This window comes from Hippopotamus amphibius, chromosome 2 (assembly GCF_030028045.1).
Source record: "Hippopotamus amphibius kiboko isolate mHipAmp2 chromosome 2, mHipAmp2.hap2, whole genome shotgun sequence".
NCBI lineage: Eukaryota > Metazoa > Chordata > Mammalia > Artiodactyla > Hippopotamidae > Hippopotamus > Hippopotamus amphibius.
The window spans coordinates 886,077-907,690 of record NC_080187.1 but is presented as its reverse complement, the minus strand read 5'-3'; the positions used below and the strand labels follow the sequence as shown (position 1 = coordinate 907,690).

Genomic DNA, 21,614 nt, shown 5'->3' with positions numbered 1-21,614 from the left:
CAGCAGTGCACTGAAGGGAAACCGAGGCTTTCCGCTGCGGGCCAGCCCGAGGCTACAAACCCAGAGTGGGGGGGGGGGGGGGGGACTCTGCTTTAGGACAGAGCCAACCCCACCTCCCCTGCCAGCCCCACCTCAGGGACCTGACTGTCCCGAGTTGGCTTTGTCCTCCCGATTCAGGGCTGCCCCCATCCATCCAGGGGCCAGAGGTCCGGCATTCTCCGGACCCCCCTATCCCTAGGAGTCACTAAGGGGCTTCTGAACCCAACCTACCCCTCCTCCCCAGCCCTGGCGGGGCGGACAAGTCTGATTCCCCTCACCCTGCCTGCACCGGGCCTCGGCCGCTCCCTGGACTCCGGAAACCCCTTTGCCCGCCCTCGTCTCGGCACTTCTGACCACAAAGTCCTGCCACCACTCTGGGCCTTCGGCTGACGGTCCCTCTCCCCCTCACTGGCCTTCCTGCTCCTCGGTGGGGGGGTTGGGGAGGACCAAGACCCAGCCCAGCACTCGGGGCCCCTGCCGCCTCTGCGCCCACACCTGCCCCGCCCTGCTCCACCCACCTGTGTGTGGCCCGAGTCCCTCTGTCTGGCACGCCCCCCACCCATGCTGCAGGGGCCCGGGAGCCCAGGTGGTCCCCACAAAGAGCCCACAGTCAAGTCCCGCAACCCAACCCGTCCCTCCTCCGCCTCTGGCCCGGGTGGACGCAGGGCAGGAACGGAGGCCTGGGGTGTCCACCGCCAGGTGTCTGCGGACACCCACTCCCCGCCCTTTTCGTCATATGCAGGACGGGGTCTCTGAGGCAGGGGCGCCAGCCTCCAGACTGGCCCGGCCCTCTGCCACACTCCGCCCCTCCTGGCTCCGGGGCAGATGTGTTGGTAGGGGGAGGCCTGGAGGAGAAAGAGCTTAGAGGTGGTCCTGTGTCTGTCCAAAAATAAAGCCTCTCTTCCCCAGTGGGTGGTGACAGGGTCTTCCCACGCAGGGGACAGAGATCCCCCCTTTCTAGGGGTGTGGAAGGAAGCCCGAGGCCCCCACTCCAGGGTCCCTCCATCGTGGCCCCCAGTGGGGGGAGGAGATCGGCCTCCAGCACACTCAGCCAACGTTTTGAAACGTACTTTAATTGGTTTGTCTCCAGCATTCCCAATCCACGCTTGGTCTCCAGGGTTCTCCTCCTCCCCTCCACTGGGGGTCCGGACTTGGGGGACAGGTGCAAGGAGGAGGCACAGAAGGTCCCTGGCAGCAGGGAGCGTCTCCCCAGCGGGGGCTCCAGGCCACCCGGAGCCCAGCCACAAGCACACGAGTGGCAGGATGCGATGTCCTTCACGGGAAAGGCTGGGCCCTGTCCCTCCCCACCAGTGGGCAGCGCGTCCTCAAGAGGGTGGGCGTCCGCCTTCAGGTCACTGCAGCGGGGGCGCGGACAGCGAGGCGTGGTCGAACAGTGGGTTCCGCACCTCCATCTCTCCAGTCTGCGAATGGTGACGTCAGCTGGGCCCGGGGCAGGGACCCCACCCCAGCTGGTGAGTCCCCCCATCCCCTGCCCCCGCACTCACTGGGGCCAGGCCCGGGCACTCGTACACCGTGAAGTCGCCGTCTTCGTTCTCCTCGTCGGAGGAGGCAGAGTCCAACTCCTTGGGCGGCTCTTTATGCCTGGATGGGGGGCAGGATGGCTGGGGATAGGGTGCAGGGCGGCAGGCCCGGGGTGGGGGGGGGGGGGCGGGCGGGGGGGAGGAGGGGGCCGCGCTGAGGGGGGCTCCTCACCGCTCCAGGCACCGCATCTGCTGCCTCTGATGCTGGTAGTGGTACATCTCGGCGCTGTGTGCCAGCCGCTGGTCCCCGGGCTGCTGGGGGAGTGAGGAGGGCGGCTCAGGCCCGGAGACAGAGGGGAGGGGCGGGGCGCGCGAGGAGGGGCGGGGCCACGCACCGAGATCCCGGGCGTGGCTGGGGAGCTGGGCGCCGGAGGGGCCGCGTAGTCGGCCTTCTGGGTCAGACGGGTGTCTCGCTGCAGCCTGCGGCGGGTGGAGAGACCCGCGCCTGAGACCCGCGGGGTCCCCGCCCGCCCCCTCCCCCCCCCGCCCCCAGCCCGCCCCGCGCTCACCGACACCAGCAGAGCGCGGCCACGGCGAGGGCGGCCGCTCCGGCCACGGAGCACGCCACGATCAGCACTGCAGGCAGGGGAAGCAGTGAGGGCGGCGGCCAGGGCAGCCTCTCGGGCAGAGCCCCGCCTCCCGCCCGGCCAGACCTACCGAGGGTGAGGCTGTCACCGCGCCCGCCCCGCGGCTGCAGGGGGGACACGTGCACAGGCCCAGACGACACAGCAGAGCGCAGGGCGGCGCGGGGGGTGGGCGCAGGGGCTCCCCGCGGAGAGGGGAGATCCAGCCTGGGGCCCTGGCCGCGCTCGGAGAGCCCCAGGGTGGCTGCTGCAGGGGGAAGGCAGGTTAGAAGAGCAAGACCAGGCTGGGGTCCAGGGCAGCCGGGAGCTAGGCGGAGGAGGGGGGCAGGGTCTCACCAGCCTCCAGCAGCCGCTGTGGCCCCTCGGGCAGGGGTGGGGCTGTGAGCCTGGAGTGCCCTGCCTCCTGCCGGGCCAGCTCCTGGGCCAGGAAGTCGATCTCCTCTTCCAGTCGGGGCTGCGGCAAGCCCTCCCCTGGGGAGGGGGAGGGGCCATCAGCTGGAGAGGCCCCCAGCCCCTCCCTGGCAACACCGGCTACAGGTGGCCTTCCATGAGGGAGAGAGAGAAAGGCCCATCCGGGAGCTGGTCCCCAGCCCTAGGCCTCCTTCTCCCTACAGGCTCCTCCCAGGCACGGGCAGCCAGAGGACCAGGTACCAGCCTGCGGCCCCAGCCATCCAGTTGCCATGGTGACAACTGAGGGAGCTCAATGTGAGCAGCAACGTTCCCAGGCAAGTGGGCAGGAGGTGGAGGTGCCCGGGGAACGTGCAGAGGCCAGGAGGAGAAGGGCAGGGGTGTCGCCCCCACACTCCACCTATTACCCACAAAGCAGTGCGAGGAGCAGGGCGACACTGCATCACCGGGCTCAGTGCCTTCTCTGCCAAGATGGGCAGGACTCCCCAAGGAAGGGGGAGAAGCCCCATTCTGGACCCTCCTCCTCCAGGTCATCAGGAGGAAGGGAGGGCAGCTGCCGGGGTGGGGCCGTGGCTGGGTCCACCTGGTCCCTGCTGTGGGGGCCACCATCCAGACAGAGGCTCCGAATAGACACCCCCGCTCAGCACCCAAAGGGCAGAGCAGGTGCCTCCTGCAGCAGGCCCCCCCACGTGCTGCCAGGAGGACGCTTCTCCAGGAAGCCCCTCCCACCCCCACCCCCACGCTTCAGCCCCCACCCCCCCGCCCCCAATGCCCCGCCACACCTGCAGTCATGCTGGCTGGCGCCATCCCGACACACTCTGGGCTCAGGCCGGCGGGCAGGGCACCACCAGCACAGTCACACAGGCAGGATGAGTGAATGATGGAGAGAGGGGGACTCTGGGCAAAGAGCAGGGGCGGCCCAGGGGGTGGAGCAGTGGGTGCCTGAGGGGCTTGGCGCCCACCCCACACAGACCCAGGCCTGGGGAACTCTGACCCTGCCTCTCCCAGGATCAGCCCAGCACTTCACGCTGCATACCTCTTGCCCTGGGTAAGGCTAACTGCCCCAGGCCTCAGCCCGCCACCCAGCTCTGGGCTGCTGCCACCTGGAAAGGATCGCCAGGCCACCTGGAGAGTGACTGGCACCCCACAAAGCACAGGAGACCTGAGAGCTGAGGCTCCCTGAGAGCTGGGGGCACATGTACCCAGTGGGGGGAGGAAGCCGTACCCAGAGGCTGGCGCATCCTGGGCACGCAGAGCCCCTGGTGGTCCTCCCGGAAGGGCTGAAGGCAGGGTCCACAGACATGCGCACCTGGGGGGCACCGCGCTCGCCTCTTCAGGGCACAGTCCAGGCTCCCAGGACAGGCGGCTGCATCTGGGAAGGAAGCGGAGGCCGAACAGGGTCACGGCCGGCCTGACTCAGCCCCTGCACAGAAGTCCTGGCCACCCCAACCCCTCCCTACAGAGCTGGCCAAGCCTGGCTCCGGCCATTGTTCTAGGCAGGCCCTTCCTGCGCAGCACCAGGGATCAGAACCAGGAAGACAAACAGTCCTAACACTTATCGGAACTCTCTTGCCCCACCCACTCCCCAGAGTGCACTTTCCATGCCTGAGCCAGCTTTCTGCACAGAAACTGTCCCTCACCGTCCAGAGCGCACTGAGCTCTCCCGGGCAGGGCCATGCAGCCCTCCAAGTCCCACCTCCAGTCTCAACCTGTCCCACAGCAAGTCTCTCACCCCCTGCCCAGCCTGGGAGCCCCAGAAGGTGGCACCCAGGTCTCTCTCTCCCACCACCTCAGGGTTATCTCCCATTTCAGGGCTGCCCCCTCAAACTTCATCATGACATCCTACAGCCCTGGAGACCTGAGCTGGGAGATGGCACGGAATGAGTCACTCCCCCCACATCTAACCGCTGGCTTGTTCCCAGGGCACAGAGGAGCTGCCAGGCTGGGGAAACCTGGGATGGAGTCTGCCGGTCTCACTTGCTTCGGAAACAGAAACCAGGCCGGGGTCACTCCTGCAGCCACCACTGCCAGGACTGGGGAGGGCCTGGACTAGAGGCCAGGCCATTTCTAGTTTGGGGCCCAGACCTCAGCATCCTGTTCACACGAGCATGGCTCCCATCCTGATGCTGGGGGGTGGAGGGCAGTGGCCCTCTCTGACTCAGTTTCCACTCTGGATGCAGAAGCTAAGCTGCCTCAAAGCTGGAGAATGTGTCACAGCCTGGGACACTGGCCCCAGTCACGGGACAGCAGAGCCAGCGGAGCCAGAGGGAGACCCAGCAGAACCGTCGATCGTGGCTGGGGAGGTGGGGATGGGGGCATCCTCGGATGATCAGGGCCAGTCCCCTCTGCCAAGCCCCCACTGCAGGAGGGTGTCGTGGGGCATCCAGGAATACCAGCTCTGTCCTTCTCCAGACTTTGGCTGGCCTGGCTTGGTTTCCTTGGTAACCTAACACTCACAGCCTCTTGGCCGTAGGCGTCCCTTCAAGGAAGTTCCAGCAGCTCCTGGAGCAGGTGGGCAAGTGGGCCGAAGCTCCCACCCCAGGGGTCTCCCCGTCTTGCATAACCTGGGTCGGCCAGTATCACTGCCGATATCCGTGAGCTGGACCCGGGCCTCGGGCGAGTTAAACATTAAGCCTGTGCCAGCAGGTCTGTCTGGACCCAACCCACCAGCTGGGCACCTGAGGAGCCAGGCAGTCTCGGCCCCTGGTGCTGAGAACCCAGAGTGCACCAGGCCCAGGGTAGGGGCCTGAGGTCCAGAGCTAGCTCTGGGTCCTGGGTTCCAGAGGCCTCCCTCCACTCCCAGCCCCCCGCCCCAGGAGGACGGGGCTCCTGCCCGTTTAGCCCTGGGAAGGTCCCTGCTCCAGCCTCAGGGGGTGGGAGGAGGTCCCAGGAACAACAGCAGCTGGAGAGTGGCAGGCACGCTGCCCCGCATCTGGGCCGGCACAACGCCGGAGGGCAGCTGGGGCGGCACCTGCCCACCCCACAGGCTTAGTACTGGGACCACAACCCATTTCCTCAAGAGGCCCCACCCGGTGCGCCCTGGGGCCAGGCCGTCCACCATCACCGCCAGCCGTGCTCTGGCCCTCAAGCCTCCTTGGGAGCGTCTCCTGATCATGCCAGGCCTCTGTCCAGGGGTGCTGTGCCCAGGAGGAAGCCACATACGCAGGCCACGCACACTACCCAGGTTAGCATCCCAGCTGCAGCGTGTACTGGCCCCTTAGTTTCTCTGTGCTTCCGCGTCCTCATCTGTAAAATGGGCTAACAACAGCACCTCTCCTTCGGGGCTGCCAGGAGAGACGAGCGAAGGCGTGGGTACAGAGTCTCCCAGCGCCGCCACCTGGCAGCATGCATTTTGGATTCTGGTTCCTGCAGAGCTTTGGAGCCTCAGTGCCCATCTGGGAAGCCGGGAGGGGCTCCCAGGACGCTGGGCTCATCCCTCTCCGCCTGAGTCTACCCCCACCCCCAAGCACAGAAGACAGAATGGAGGGGCCCTGCAGGGCAGAGGGTGAGTGGGGAAGCAGAGACTGTAAGCTCCTCCCGTCCCCACTGGTGCCAGGGCAAGGCCCTAGGCCTGCGACAAGCTGTCAGACGCCCCAGGAAACTTCAGAGCCGCCACGGCAGCAAAGCAAAGGCGCGCGTCCACCACCCGAGGCCTAGCGACAAACCCGCACCACGACTCCGGCTCCAGGGCGGACACCGGCAGCGAGGCGGCAGGCACCCGGGGCCGGGGCCGGGGCCGGGCCCGCGCACACAGAGACGCCCGCGGGACAGCCTGCGGGCCGCGGCCCACGCGGAGAGAGGCCTCCCGAGACACTGGCCCAGCAGGCGCCCGGGCCCAGACAAAGACGAGACGCGAACGCGCTGCAGGCTCGCTGCCCAGAATCGCGAGCAGCCCCATCCAGAGGAGCCCCTGGGCGGCCCGGCGCCGCGCCCTCCCCGCCGCGCCTGTTTACCCGGCCCGGGCGAGGCGGGGCCGGCGCGGAGGCCCGCGGACCGGCCCGACCCCCGCCCCGGGGCGCCCGCTCACCCGGGCGGCCGGCGGCCGCAGCGCGCAAGGCCGCGCCGAGGACGAGGCCGGAGAGCAGCAGCCGCAGCAGCCGCAGGTGCCGCGAGGAGGGCGGAGGCACGGGCGTCGCCATCCTTCAGCGCCGCCGCCGGGGCAGCATGGCACCGCGCGGCCCGGGGCTGGGCGCGGGCTCTGGGCGCCGCGGCTGGGGAGGCGGCGAGGCGGCGGCGCGGCTGACGCTGCGGCAAAGGACCCGGGACCCGGGCGAGGCGGCGCCGGGCGCGCGTGCCGGGAGTGCGCCTGCGCGCCCCACCTGCGGGGGCGGGCCAGCGCCGGGCGGCTGCGCCCCCGCCCCCTGCCGCCCCTCCGATCCCCTCCCCGCCCACCCAGCGCGTCGTCTGGGTGCCGGGACCTTCCCCAGGCGAGGGGCCGCCGGGCCATGGGTGTCCCTCTCGGGCCGCTGACTGCCACCCCGCCCCCGCCCTCCTGGAGCGGAGGACCTGCCCGGGCCTGCAGCGACAGCAGGCGCACACCGCTGCGCGGGCGCACAGGGATGCGCGGGGGTGCCCAGAGACCCACCGGGCATCCAGACACACGCGCGGGAAGCACTAGGCCGGGGCCGGCGGCCGCTCTCAGCGAGGCCGCCAGGGGGCAACAGCGAGCTGGGTGACAGCCAGCTGGGCGCTGTCCACGGTGCCCGGGTGGCAGCCTTTCAGCCCCGGGGCGCGCCACGACAGCCAGCACGGTGACGCGCCTCCTCAGCCGCCGCCTGCTGCCCCCGAGGGCACCCCCGCCTCACCCCGCCTGGAAGCCTCCCGGGCTCGCGTCACGGGGAGAGCAAGGGCGGGCCCCCCGGGGCTGGGCTTCCGCCCCGCCCCCCCAAGACAGGGCTGGCTGCCCTCGGGCCCGGGAAGCGGCTCAGAAACCCGCAGGAGTGCGTGCGCTGTGCGCGCCGGGCCGGGGCTGAGCCGGACGAGGACTGCCGCCCTCCCCTGCCAGGCGCCGGCCGCGCAGAACCGCTGTCCGCGCGCGCGTCCCAGCAGGGGGCAGGGGCGGGGCGATGCAGCCGAGACCACGCCCTCCCACGCCGCAGAAAGAGGGCTTCGGGGAGGGGGCTGCCGAGCGGCGGGGGGTGGGGGCCGGCTGATGTCTCTTGGGGCTGCGGGGGACAGCCCGGAGCAGGAGGGAAGGGAGTCCGGTGCGACTGCCTCCACAGCCAGTTTGCAGGAGCCATCCTGAGCAGCGGGCCCTGCGTCCCGCCGGCCCTGATCTCCACCTCCCCCCACACCACCTCCTGTAGAGCGTCCGCCCCCTCCTCCGGTGTCTCGAGCACGGCCTGCACCGGGGGCAGCCGCCTTGCCCACTCACTGCCCTGTCGGCCACCCCCACCCCCACCCAACTCCAGGCCAGGCGCGGCCTCCAGTCCGGCCGCTGTCACTGTCGCTGACCTGCCGGTGCTGCAGGGGCTCTGCTGGCCGGAGACTCCAGGACTCAGGGGCTCCTGTAGGCCAGCCAGCTGGCAGCTGCTCCGGGCCACAGCCAGGGGGCAAGAGACCAGGGTCAGCACCACCCCGGGCCTGGGCCCGGAGAAGAAGGAACTAGAAACAGCCGGGGTCCTCCCCGCGACCAGGAGGGGCCTGTGCGGCCGGCCCACACAGCTGTGGGGAGGGGGGGCAGGCCACAGCAAAGAGGCCCCACCCCAAGGACACGCTCTTCACTGCTCCATGAAAAAAATTTTATTACAAAATTTGTACAAGTGGGCTCTGACCCTCCCCCTGATACCCAAGACGGGGGGCGGGAGGGGACTCTCAGGATTCCATCCCCTGGAGACCCCGCCCTGCACTCACAGGCTGAGGGCCGCGGGGTGTCTGAATCCCCCACCCCAGTGAGAGGAGAAGGCGCCCAAGGCCTTGAGGTGAAGCCAAGGCTGGACGCGGCCGGAGGGGGCTGGGTTCCGTTCCTTTCACCCGGCCCGGCCAAATGTGGGCGTGGAAGCTAGAGTGCTGCTCCCGGGCTGCATTAGGAACAGAGATGTTGAGGGTGGGGTGGGTGCGGGATTGGGGGCTACGGGGACGGGGGGTGCGTGCGGCTAGGGCGGCTGCCCCCAGCCCAGCCCTAGACGATGCTCAGCGACTTGGTGAAGCGCGCCTGGCACAGCAGCAGGACGAACGCAGCCAGGAGCATGGCGCCGAAGAGCGCCAGGAGGACGACCCAAGAGCTGAAGTCTGTGCCCTTGCGCAGCCCCGGCGGCTCGGCGGGGACCAGGTTGGTGAGGTTCAGCATGCAGCCCAGCGCCCAGCCCACCGCGGTGTCTCCGGCCTGCGGGCGGGGCGGCACAGCCTCAGCCTCCGCGCCGCCCGGGGAGCCGCGCTCCCCCCCCGCGCGCGGGCCCAGCCGCTCCCACCTTATTCTGGAAGGCCACGCCTCTGAAGGCGCGCTCGTCGAAGCCGTAGCCGCGGCTCAGCAGCTGCTGCACGAACGTGGATGCGGCGCAGTAGTCGGGCAGGCGGGCGCCTTCCCTCGGGGCCCGAGCCTGCAGCTGGAATGCAGGTGGGAGGCCGTAGGGCCAGAGACCACAGGGAGGTCTCTGCCCCACCAGACGCAGAGAGGCAATGCAGGGCTGAGACCGCGTGGCAGGTCCCAGAAAGAGGGAGGCTGAGGGGCCCGCCCCCAGGCAGGGGTCTTCCCTCGGGGAAGAGCAGCGTGGCTTGCGGGTGTCCGCAAGCCCGCACGCCGGGGAGGTAGACCTCCAAGGGACAGCAGGACTGGCCACCCAGGGGGCAGAGGGCCACAGCAACCTTGTCGACGGTCGGGGGAACAGCAGATGCTCCAGGATTGACCCCGGCCCCCTGGGCGTGCCTCCTGCTCCCCACGTGCCCGCCACCCCCACGCCTGCCTGAGACTAGACACACAGAGGACAGGATGGGGCCTCGGTCACCACGCAGCCCCACAGACACCAGAGTGTTTCTCCCGGAGTCACCGCCTCCTCCACGTGCCCAAACCGCTCCGTCTCACTTCACCGGAGCCAGTGTCCGGTGGGCGGCAGCAGCCGGAAACCTGGGAGTTGTTTTCAGCTCCTCCCATCCCCCCCCCCCCCCAGCCCTGGCAATTCTATCTGCTGAGTCTGCCCTGAGTCCTTGCGCTTCTCCCCGGGTTGGCCGCTCTCCCCCACACTCTCGCAGCCACACTCCTCCCCGCCCGTCCGCTGCATGCTCCCTGCCGCCCCAGGGCCTTTGCACTGGCTGTTACCACCGCCCTCCAGATCTTGACCCTAGGGTCAGGCCTCAGCGAGGCTTCTGCAATCTCATCTCATCTGGCTTCCAGCCTCCTTGCCATAGACTGGCCGCTTCCCAAGTCTGATTAGCAGAGTACCCCCAGTGCAGTGGGCACTCTGAGAGGCCCGGGGCCCCCTCTACTCGTAGAGCAAATGAACCATCGGGAGGCATGACACTAGCTGGCTGTGCCCGCGGCACACAGAGCCCTGGAGGAGTGGGGAGCAGGCCTCACCTCTCTCCACGTCTGGTTGCAGACGGTGACCACCGCTGCCTCTAGTTGCTCCAGGGTTTCCACAGGCAGCCCCATCGCAGTTCTCAGGAAGTCCACCGTGTAGAAGAAAGCAGAGAAGGCCTGCAAGGGGGGTACGGTCACACCGTGAGCAGACCCCAGGCACTTCGGGGCATGCCCGCACCCCCACCCCCAGTCCTGGGGACTCACGATGAACTTCCCAGCCAGAGGGGGCTGGAAGATGCCGTTGAAGGAGCATCTAGAGAAGCGGCAGGAGGAGACGTTGAAGAGCTCAGCAACAAGGCTACGGCACAGGGCAAGGTCACCGCTTCCCGACAGGCGGACCCTGGCGCTCCTGTTGAAGGGCTGGGGCCGCTGGGCTGCGGTGCACGGCGACTCGTACACATCGCGGAGCAGCACGTGAGTGGAATAGCCCTTCGGCCAGCAGGGGTGGAAGCCGTGGTTCTGCGCAGTGATGAGGGTGTGTGTGGCACCGCACCCACCGCAAGCACTGCCCGCCGCCCTCACCCTCATCCTGGGAGCCTGGGCGGGGCCCCCCCCACCACAGCCCCCGCCTGGTGACTCTCCCACGGGTTCCACTCTGGCAACATCACTTCTGAGCTCGGAACAATCCACAGCTCCCCCTTCTTGCCGGACAGAAACCAAACCCCTTGGCCAGGCAGTCGTGGTCCTCTGAGACCTGGCCATGGCCCTCCTTTCTCCCCAGCCAGGTACTCACCAGGCCCGCCCCCAGGCCCTGGGCCTTTGCCCGTGCTGAGCCCTGCCACCGGTCCTTCCCGCGGATGAAAGCCCGATGTTGTTTCCTGGAGAAGCCCCCTCGGTGTGGCTGCTCCTGAGGCCCTGCTCCCGGCCCCGCTACCCTGGGCCCCCTACCACCAGGAGAACTCAGTGGAGGGCACCTGGAGGACACTGGCCAGCAGCCGCCGGAGGACCTGTTCGCGGCCGTAGCAGAGGAAGCTGTGGGTGTAGACGCGGTAGTGCTGGCCATAGAGCCGCAGCTGGACCTCGTTGGCTGGGTCCTCAGCTGGGCTGGCTGTCTCGAAGGTGATCTGGGTGGAGGCGCCCCCCAGGTCCATGGCCCCCAGCGTCCCCTTCTTTGGCCGGAACCACCGGCCTACCCAGCCATACTGTGGGAGGTAGGGTTCGGGGTCAGCCAGTGGGGGAGTGCCCACACCCCCAGCTCATGGGGCAGCACCGGGCCCACCTTGATGAAGTTCTCCTGCAGGTAGTTGGTGGTCACCCAGCCAAACACCCCCTCATCCTGGCCCGAGAGGATGCGGGCACCACGGAAATCAAAGGGGTACTGGGTCAGCTTCTGCGTCACGGCCGCGAGCACGTTGGCCGAAGCCTCTGGACTGGTCAGACTGTGACACAGGGAGGACTCTGAGGGGCATCCCCAGGTGGCTGATCCCGCTGCGAGGGCACACGGGACCTGCCCAGCCCGCTGGGGGTCCCCACCCCAGGGCTGCTGCTGGGGACGTGCGCGGCCCACCCTGTGCTGAGGCTGTCGTGGTCCCCGGGGGCCAGGAGGCGGGGGGGGGGGGCACTCACTTGAGCAGCCGCATGCCCGCTGTGGCGCCCAGGTAGAGGGGCGTGCCCGCATGTCTCTCCTTGGGGACATCGCGAAGCGCCTGGTTCAGGCATTCCACAAGACTCTGCGCGGCCCCAGAAGGGTTGTCAGCATAGCTAGAGATGCCCCCGCCTAGAGGGAGGCAGCGGGATGAGCCTAAGCCTGCTGGGTAGCCTCTAGGTGGACCACAGGCCAGGGGGCCGGGGGCGGGGCGGTGTGCTCCTAGACCAGGTGGGAGCTCAGACCAAACTTCCCAGCGTAGATTCTCAGAGACGCCCGGTTCAGAGACAAAAGGGCCCGCCCGTGTGCCACCCACAGTCTCTGAGCTGCCGCCTGCCCAGCGGACGTGCACACAGGTGCCAGGACAAAGCGCTGGGTCTTGTCAGCCTGGCCCAGCCTCCCCACAGGCTGGCCTGGGTGTGCCCGTCCACTACCCGGAACCCCTCCTTGCTCCACCTGGGATGTAGAGTAACAGCCAAACCTTCCAGCTGTTAACTGGGGCTTCTTTTCTAGGAACTGTCCACAGCCCCTCCAAGGCCCAGGGGCCCAGCCTCTGTCTGGGGGGCTCCTGCAGCTCCTGCCTGGACGGGGCCCCATCTGACCCCAAGCAGAGGGTTCTGATGGCTGGAATCTGCAAAGGCTAAGGCCAGAGAGGGCTGCTGAGGCCCTGCAGGGAGTGGGCATCCAGGCCAGGGAGCCCTTACCGCTCGCGTCACAGGAGCTGTGCTGGCCCACGATGCCGGTGTCGTTCTCTTTGTTCGCCGGCCACTTATAGACGAACATGGACGTGTGGGAGGAGCCGGCGTCCAGGATGATGCCATACTGGGGGGGTGGGGGGTGGATCAGCCTCAGGAGGGGGGTGGGGGTCTGCAGCCATGCCCTCTGGCTCTCTCAGCTCTCCACCCACCCCACCCCAGCCCACCCTACCCTGGGTCAAGGGTGGAGGCTTCAGAATGAAGTTCTGAGGCTCAGAGAAACCAGGGACAACCCCTGTAGCACAGCTTGGTTGGGGGGAGAATGGGAGTGGAGGTAGATGGCCCTCTGACTGCAGGACCCTTCCTGGCACACGGAGGGGCTGGGTCAGAGTCAGGGGTCCCCGGACCACCCTTGGAACCCTGCCCTGGGGGGCATGAGGTCCCCAGGCCGCAGGAGAGAAGCCAGCTGCAGGAAGAACCTCCTCGGGCCTGCTCTTCCTTCCTCCCCTCTGTCCCCATCTCTCTGACCTCAGCCCAATCTGAGGGCGAGGGCCCCAGGGGGAAGGCTGGACTGAGGCTGAACGTGGACCTGTGATAGGCGAGGGCCCCCTCCCTGGGCCTCAAAGGCAGAGCTGCCCAGGCGCCCCATGGGCCTTCTGGGCAGGTTGGGTGAGGTCAGCACCTACATGCAAGAGCTGCTTTCCAGCACCTGCCCCCAGGGGCCCGAATTCCAGTAGAGAGAGCCACGCTGGAGAGCATGCCCCGCCGAGCCTCGGAAAGGGGCCACTCGGGTCCTCTCCAGCAGCAGCAGGCCAAGTCGCCCGCCCCACCCCTCCCCTACCCGGTGGTGGCCCTTGGCCACAGAGCGCCCACCCCTGCAGTCTCCATCTTGGGCTCCTGGGGCTTGGGGCACCCACCGCCCACGGATGCACCAAGCCGGCCCACAGGTCCAAGAGAGGGTTAAGGGAGCTAGGGCTCCCGAGGCTGAGTCTGGCGGGGATGGGTGGGGGGATCAGGCCTAGTCCGCTGGGATCCCTTGAGGACCAGCCAGGCCGGCCCCGCACGGTGGGAGCCACCGAGAGGTTGGGGAGGGGTCCCTGGGCCCCAGCGCCTGTCGCACCCCGTCTGGGCCGCACCCCGAGGCGATGCCTCCCTGGAGGCCGAAGCTGCTAGGGGCGCGGGCCGGGCCTCGGCCTGGGGCGCCCGGGGGCGCGGAGAGACGCCCCTCGGCCGCGCCGTGACAGGCTGCGCGGCCCGCTCGGCGAGCGGAGGGGTGCCGGCACGTCAGCCTCCCGCCCCGCGCCCCGCGCCCCCCGGAAGCGCCGGCGCCGCGCCCCGCACCCGGGGCCGGAGCGCGGGTTTGGGGCCCGGGACGCCCGCCCGCCGCGCGGGGAGTGGAGCGCGCACCTTGAGGGCGGGCGGCTCCCGGACGTCGCGGGTGGGGACGCACAGCAGCAGGAGGCCGGCGAGGCCCGCCGCGGCCAGCAGCAGCGGCGGCAGCAGCGACAGCGCCTTCCCGGCCATGGGCGCGGACCGAGCGTCGACGGCGCGGCGGCGGGGAGTCGGGGGCCCGAGGCCCGGGCCGGCGGGGTAGGTGCCCGGGGGGGCGGGGTCCACGGCGGCCACGCCCCCGCCCCGCCCCCGCCCGCGGGCCGCGGCGCAGGTGAGAGAGGCCGCGGCCGCGGCGCTGCGGCTCCTGCAGCCGGGCCCCCGGGGCTCTCGCTTATCTTCCTCCGCTCCAGAGCGTCATCTCTCCCGACCTGTGTCCCGGACTTCTGAGGGCCCGCCGACCGCGCGCTGCCTCGGGGTGCCCGCGGGCTCCCTCCACCTTCTCTAGGGAAAGCGCAGGCCTCCCCGGCCTCAGGGCGCGCGGCGGGAGGCCTGGTCTGCGGGTGGGCTGGGCGGCCTCCCAGGCGGTCTTGTTCCCGGGGCCGTGCTGCTGGAGAGCCGCTTTTCCCGGGCCTGGTCCTGAAGGAAGGAGGCGCGGCCAGCTACGGGAACCACGTGGGCTCCGGCTGGGTCCTTGCCATGCCCTCCCTGCAGGAAAGGGCTGGCCAGCCTGCCGTGCCGGCCCAGTCCTGGGCTGCAGGGCAGGGCACCACGATGGTCAAGGCCCCAGGACGCTGAGCTGACCCAGGCGGGGCCCGCCCTGGAGGTGCTGAGAGCTCAAAGCTGAGTGCCAAGCAGGGTGAAGCCAGACTTACTGCGCCCGTTCCAAGGTGACAGGGGAGGACACAGGCAGAGAGAGGAGCAGGATGGCCACAGCCACACAAAGCCCACAAACGAGAGAACCCAAGTTCAGGCAGCACCCCACCGGCCCCCGCCCCCATCCCGGCTCAGGGCCTGAGCCGTCCCTGCAGCCGCCTCTGCCCTGGGGCCTAGAAGCCTGGACAGGGGAGGCCAGAGGCTCCCCAAGGAGGGAGCAGGGTCCTCTGCACGCAAGGCCCCATCCGGGGTCGAGGGAGAGGGTCCCCCACGCGGGGCTTCTCAGCACCCAGGTCCCGGCACACGGGGGTGAGCCAGTGCCCCGCTGGCCCCAGGCCGCAGCTCTGCCCCTCCACCGCACCAAACGTCTGGCCGCTGCGCCTCCCCATGTGCCCTGCGTGCCACCCTGGCCAAGCATCCCTCTCTTCTCCGGCCAGGGGCCTCCCCCATTTTGTGCAAAACGGGAATTCCAGCAGCAGGGAGCCACGTGGCAGGACCGCCGGGAGTGCCAGCGACAGGGGTGGGGTGAGTGGGGACCGAAAGGACAGCCTTTGATGGACACAGGGTCTGGGCCGTGGCCCAGCCGGCTGGAACCGGCGGGGACAATTGGGATCGCTGGCACTACTGCCCAGGCTGAGGGTCTGGTGTCTCAGGCCCAGCAAAGGAGCCTTTCTTCCAGGACCCCGGCGGGAAGGGTGGGGGCCCAGGGACGTTGCTCTCGGCCTCCCCTGCCCCGCCCGGCTGGGCCACAGCAGAGTCCCTGGGTGTGGCTGGCCAGCACGCGGCTCCAGGACCCTTCTGCCAGTTCCCTTCCCCTCCCCCAGGCCCTTTCTTCCACCCCGGAAAGTTCAGAGGAGGCAGAGGCCTGCAGTTTAGGCTGAAAAGAAGGAGACAGAGGCGGCCCGGAGGGAGCCCAGCACACAAAAGGGGAGCAGACCCTGGCGCTGCAGCCGGCCCCTGCCCCCCCACCTCTCTAGGCCCAAGCGGGCCCCCCAGGCCTGAGAGGAGGGGCCGGGGCACAGAGGCCTGGACCCTGCCCTGTGCCAATGGCCAGAGCCCACACTAGCCTGGGGAGAGAGAAGGGAGGAAGGCGGGGCGTGGAACTGCCATGGCGAGGGCTGGGAGTGCGTTCTCTTCTAGAGAGACCAGGGCGGGAACGCCCCGCTTGGCCCAGAGACTTCCTTGGACCAGGCCCTGGAAGGTGGGCTGGGGGGCAGGTCACAGGGAGGCCCTGGCAGGAGCCCAGCCCGTTGGAGGGGGCTCTGGCAGGGCAGTCCCAGGCCTCGGGCCTCCGGGAACCTCAGCGGGGTGAGGCTGCAGCTGTGCTGCACGTGGCTTGGCCCTGGCTCCAGGCAGAGGAACGTGGCTGCAGAGAGGTGCCAGGAGAGGCCCTCGGGACAGGGGTCCTCAGGACCCGCCTCCCCCGACAGGATCCAGACCGCCGGGGGAGGGGGGCGGTACCAAGGCCAGTTAAGGTCTTGGCTGCCCCGGCTCAGTCTCTCCGTCGGAAGCCAGTGTGTTGTGGCCGAAACATCTTCACTCATCGCACCCTTTCTGTCGTACACGTGCTCGTTAAGTCATTCAACAAACGTTTGGCAAGCAGCTCTGACGGGCCAGAGGCACGCCTGGCTCCGAGCACGCACAGCGAGTGAGGGACGCTCAGCAGCTCCACGGTGTGTGGGGGGACCCCCCGCCCGTCTAGGGTGCAGCAGGCGCGTCAAAGGCCCCCTGGGGCTGGGGATGCCCTGCGGCCTCGGGAGCTGCAGCAGACACAGAGGAGCAGGCGCGGCTCGCACGCCCCGTGGGAAGAGTCACAGGACAGGGATAGGCATATCCGGGAGCCTTTGGCGGTCCTGACGAGAGGGTCTGCTGTCTTGACTTTTGTACATGTTACTCTCTTGCTTTTCTTTATCGTTTTTCATCTCGTAATAATATAACACACCGTTTTTCCTGTTTGTTTTTCATATACATCTATTTATTTATTGGCTGAGCTGGGTCTTCATTGCTGCGTGCAGGCTTTCTCTAGTTGCAGCGAGCAGGGGCTACTCTTCATTGCGGTGCGTGGGCTCCTCATTGCAGTGGCTTCTCTTGTTGCAGAGCACGGGCTCTAGGTGCACGGGCTTCAGTAGTTGTGGCATGGAGGCTCAGTAGTTGTGGCGCACAGGCTTAGTTGCTCTGCGGCATGTGGGATCTTCCTGGAGCAGGGATTGAACCTGTGTCCCCTGCATTGGCAGGCGGATTCTCAGCCACGGGGGATTCCCTCCTATTTGTTTGTGTGTTTGCTTTATACTGGAACACTGTTCTGGAACATGCTGCTTTCACTCCTGCTGCACTTTTGAGATTCATCCCACTGGCACATGAAGCATTGTCTTCTGGTGTGAGTGTTGCAAATCTCACATTTCATCTGTGAGCGGTTCGGCGGTCCTGGCTTCAGGCTGTGTTCACTAAGACCGCTGCTGTGCACCTTTGCACACTGGCAAGGCTTCCCCTGGGGAATAGCCTAGGAGCTGGGGACCTGAGCCAGGTGGGGGCTCAGCTTCACCGCAAATACCGTGCTGTTTCCAGGATGGTGGCGCCACCTGGTGACCTCAAGAGCACCCACCACCGTTCTGGTTGGGGTTGTGCAACTCTGGGGTTTTTGAGAAGCTGGCGAGAAAATCTCTTTGAGCTTTTATTTTGTAATTAAATAATTAATTAATTGGCTGAGTTGGGTCTTCGTTGCTGTGCACGGGCTTTCTCTAGTTGTGGAGAGCGGGGTCTACTCTTCATTGAGGTTCACGGGCTTCTCATTGCCGTGGCTTCTCTTGTTGTGGAGCACGGGCTCTAGGTGCATGAGCTTCAGTAGTTGTGGCACACGGGCTCAGTAATTGTGGCGCACAGGCTTAGTTGCTCCGTGGCATGTGCAATCTTCCCAGATACAGGGATCAAACCTGTGTCCCCTGCATTGGCAGGCAAATTCTTAACCACTGAGCCACCAGGAAAGTCCCTCTTTGAGCTTTTAATGGCATTTCCTCCATTACTAAAGAAACAGAGTGTTTCCTGTCTTCCATGAAGCATCTTTTCAAATCTTGAGTTCATTCTCTAGGGACTGTTGATCTTTTCCTTACTGATTTGCGGGAATCCTTTCTGTACACTCCGGACATGAGTCCTTTGGAGTGAAATCACGGAAGGGCTTGATTAGCCTGCATGTGCCAGTTTTCTGCTCTGTCACTTGCTCCTTGCGGGTCTCATGTGCGCGGTCTGCCATGAGGTGTCTCTCCACTGCTCGTGCATTGGCCTGATCTTGTTTAAGATACCCTGTTAGGGGCTTCCCTGCTGGGCAGTGGGTACGACTCCACGCTCCCAGTGCAGGGGGCTGGCGTCGGATCCCTGGTCAGGGACCTGGATCCCACACGCCGCAACTAAAGATCCCTCGTGCTGCAACTAAGACCCAGTGCAGCCAAATAAATAAATAAATAAATATTTTTTAAAAGTGTCAGGGACTTCCCTGGCGGTCCAGTGGTGAGAACTCCAGGCTTTCACTGCCGAGGGCCCAGATTCAATCCCTGGTGGGGGAACTAGGATCACAGAAGCCGTGCAGTGTAGCCAAAAAAAAAAGAAAGGAAAGTTAAAAAAAAGTGTCAGGTACACTCAATAAAAATATTTTAATATAATGTGTTATAATTTCTTTCTTCTATAGTCTTTGTATTTATTGTATTTCTTTTTCCAACTTCTGAAGTTCAATGCTTAATTCATTACTTACAAGCCTTTCTTCTTTCCTAATGTAAGTATCTAAGTGTCTATGTAAATCTCCCTCTGGTCTCTGCTTTTGAAGGCTGCTCCTTTTGTTCTCATTTAGACAATTTTTTTTTTCATTTTCATTGTGACTTCTTATTTGACACATGAATTGTTTAGATGTGGGTGTGGTTTTTTTTTTTTAATTCCTTTTCCTGTTTTGTGTGTGTGTGTGTGTGTGTGTGTGTGTGTGTGTGTGTGTGTGTGTTTTCTTTTCTTCCTTTTTTTTCTTGTTTCTTTTTGTTTTGGTTTGGTTTTGGGGGGAGGTGTGTGTGGGTTTTGGGGGGGTTTTTTTTGACTGTGTTGGGTCTTCATTGCTTCGCATGGGCTTTTCTCTAGATGTGGCGAGCGGGGACTACTCTCCGTTGCAGTGCTCAGGCTTCTCGTCGCCGTGGCTTCTCTTGTTGTGGAGCACAGGCTCTAGGCACGTGGGCTTCAGTAGTTGCAGCACACGGGCTCAGTAGTTGTGGCTCACGGGCTCTAGAGTACTCAGGCTTCAGTAGTTGTGGCATGTGGGCTCAGTATAGTTGTGGCAATCAGGCTCTAGGGAGCTCAGGCTTCAGTAGTTGTGACTCACGGGCTCTAGAGCACAGGCTCAGTAATTGTGGTGCACAGGCTTAGTTTCTCCGCAGCATGTGGGATCTTCCTGGACCAGGGATCAAACCTGTCTCTCCTGCATTGGCAGGCAGATTTTTTTTTTTTTTTTGGATCCAAATACATTTTTTAAGCTCTTTATTGGAATATAATTGCTTTACACTCTTGTACCAGCTTATGAGGTACACCAAAGTGAATCAGCTGTATTTATACACATATCCCCTCCCTCCCGCGACTCCCTCCCATCCTCCCTGTCCTGGCCCTCTAAGGCATCACCCATCATCGAGTTGATCTCCCTTTGTTATACAGCAACTTCCCACTAGCTATCTGTTTTACAGTTGGTAGTGTATCTATGTCTATGCTACTCTCTCACTTCGTCTCAGCTTCCCCTTCACCCCCTGCCCCCCCAACCCCGTGTCCTCCAGTCCATTCTCTGCATCTGCATCCTTATTCTTGTCCTGTCACTGGGTTCATCAGTACCACATTTTTTTTTTTTTTTTTAGATTCCGTATATATGAGTTAGCATACAATATTTGCTTTTCTCTTTCTGGCTTACTTCACTCTGTATGACAGACTCTAGGTCTATCCACCTCATTACATATAGCTCCATTTCATTCCTTTTTATGGCTGAGTAATATTCCATTGTATATATATGCCACATATTCTCTATCCATTCATTTGTTGATGGGCATTTAGGTTGCTTCCATGTCCTGGGGCAGGCAGATTCTGAACTGTTGTGCCACCAGGGAAGTCCCAGTGTGTGTGTGTTGTTGCTGTTGTTTTTTAAATAAATAAATACATATTTATTTATGTATTTATTTACTTTTAGCTATGTTGGGTCTTCGTTGCTGTACCAAATTGATATTGGTACAATGTAAGGAGCTTACTTCTATTTCATTGGTTTTACTTGCACTCATCTGTGTGTAGCTGTCTGCAATTTTACCACATGTGTAGCCTTATGTAACCACCAAGAAACTCACAACCAAGAAACTCAACTGAACCATCCCAGGAGATCCTCGCACCACCCCTCCAGCCACACCCACTCCCTCCATCTCCACAGCCATGTCATTTCCCATGTGGTGCACGAGCGGGTCACGCACAGTGTATCCTCTTGAGACTGGCTCTCAGCACCCAGCGTACCGTCCCTGGGGCTCTTCCACACTGTTGCGCTACCGGGAGCTCCTCCCTTTTCCTTGCTGACTTGTATCCCGTGGTGCAGATGGACCACAGTTTGTTCAGACACAGAAGGAAGGACGTTTGAGCAGCGTCTAGTTGGGAGCGACCACTGAAGAATCATGAACGTGTTCCTGCATGAAAATAAGTCTCTGTTTCTCTGGGATAAATGCCCAAGCATGCAATCACTGCGCGTGTGAGGTGATAGTCAGGGAGCCCCAGAGACAGAAAAGAGAACCAACGGGAATATATATGTGGGTGGGGGGGGAGAAGGAGAGAGAAGGAAACAGATTTATTTTAAGGAATTGGCTCGCGCAGTTGTGGGAGGTGGCAAGTCTGAAGTCTGCAAAGCAGGTCAGCAGGTGGGAGCCCAGGGAAGCCTTGAGGGCAAAGGCAGCCTGCAGGCAGCCTTCCTTCCTTTGGGGGGAATCTTAGTCTTTGCTCTCACGGCCTTCGACTGATTGCTTGAGACCCATCCACGTGATGGAGGACAGCCTGCTTTACGCAAAGCCCACGGATGGAAACATCAATCACATCCAGAACACAGCTTCGGGCGTCCCGGGTGGCACAGTGGGTGAGAATCCGCCTGTCAGTGCAGGGGCCACGGGTTCGAGCCCTGCCCCAGGAAGATCCCTCATGCCTTGGAGCAACGAAGCCCGTGAGCCACAACTATGGAGCCCACGTGCCACAACGACTGAAGCCCACACGCCTGGAGCCCGTGCTCCGCAACAAGAGGCCACCACAATGAGGAGCCCGTGCACCACAACAAAGAGGAGCCCCCACTCGCCGCAACGAGAGAAAGCCCGTGCGCAGCAACGAAGACCCAACACAGCCAATAAAATTAATCCATTAAAAAAAAAACACAGCTTCACAGCAAGATCTGTTTGACCAAAGGACTGGGCACCAGACCCTCGCCAAACTGACACATGAAATTAACGTGCCGTAAGTCAACTTCCGTTTTAAAAGGAATTACCAAACTGTTTTCCAGAGCGGTTGTATCATCCGACATCCCCACCAGTCATGAGTGACCCGCCCTGTTTCTCTACATCCTCGCCAGCACAGTTATCAGTGTTTCATATCAGCCACTCTGGGTGTAGCCATTCTCCCCGTAACTTTCATTTGCATTTTCCTAATGGCAAATGATACTGACCGTTTTCTCACATGCTTTTACACCATGTGTACGTCTTCCTCAGTGAAATGTCTGCCTATCTTTGCGATTTATATTTTGGTATTGGGTGATTACAAGCTTAGGGTTGCTATATCTTCCTGGTAAATTAAAATTTTTGGTATCAGATAGTTACTCTTTTCAACACTAATGTCTCTTGCCTTAAAATCTATTTTGTTATATATTAATACAACAACTTGAGCTTTGTTGTTTTTTTGGTGTCATTATATTTTAGGCATGTCTCATAAAACAGCTTATATATGAGTTTCTGAGAATCCAGTCTGATGACTTTCACTGGGGAGTTTAACCCATCACATATATTATGATCACTAACA

The 21,614-nt window shown here is 63.8% G+C and overlaps 2 protein-coding genes across 3 annotated transcripts; both read right to left on the bottom strand.

The window, feature by feature from the left end:
• Positions 1 to 1,091: 1,091 nt before the first annotated feature.
• Positions 1,092 to 6,850, bottom strand: NPDC1 (neural proliferation, differentiation and control 1). Of its 2 annotated transcripts, none has more exons than XM_057725122.1 (9): positions 6,600 to 6,850; positions 3,798 to 3,944; positions 2,501 to 2,635; positions 2,238 to 2,411; positions 2,090 to 2,156; positions 1,916 to 2,000; positions 1,753 to 1,835; positions 1,545 to 1,641; positions 1,092 to 1,460 (listed from the first exon to the last, which is right to left on the bottom strand). In XM_057725122.1, the coding sequence occupies exons 1-9, from the start codon at positions 6,709 to 6,711 to the stop codon at positions 1,392 to 1,394; spliced, it is 969 nt and encodes a 322-aa protein (XP_057581105.1). In that variant the 5' UTR covers positions 6,712 to 6,850; the 3' UTR covers positions 1,092 to 1,391. The 2 variants fall into 2 exon arrangements, with proteins under 2 accessions (XP_057581105.1, XP_057581106.1); XM_057725123.1 differs by having other exon boundaries at positions 1,753 to 1,832.
• Positions 6,851 to 8,442: 1,592 nt separating this feature from the next.
• ENTPD2 (ectonucleoside triphosphate diphosphohydrolase 2) lies at positions 8,443 to 14,962 on the bottom strand. The gene is made up of 11 exons (XM_057725242.1): positions 14,863 to 14,962; positions 14,129 to 14,336; positions 13,710 to 14,064; positions 12,378 to 12,495; positions 11,655 to 11,805; positions 11,308 to 11,467; positions 11,003 to 11,230; positions 10,293 to 10,547; positions 10,086 to 10,205; positions 8,983 to 9,117; positions 8,443 to 8,897 (listed from the first exon to the last, which is right to left on the bottom strand). Exons 1-11 carry the CDS (start codon positions 14,960 to 14,962, stop codon positions 8,694 to 8,696), a joined length of 2,034 nt encoding a protein of 677 aa, XP_057581225.1. The 3' UTR covers positions 8,443 to 8,693.
• Positions 14,963 to 21,614: the final 6,652 nt, after the last annotated feature.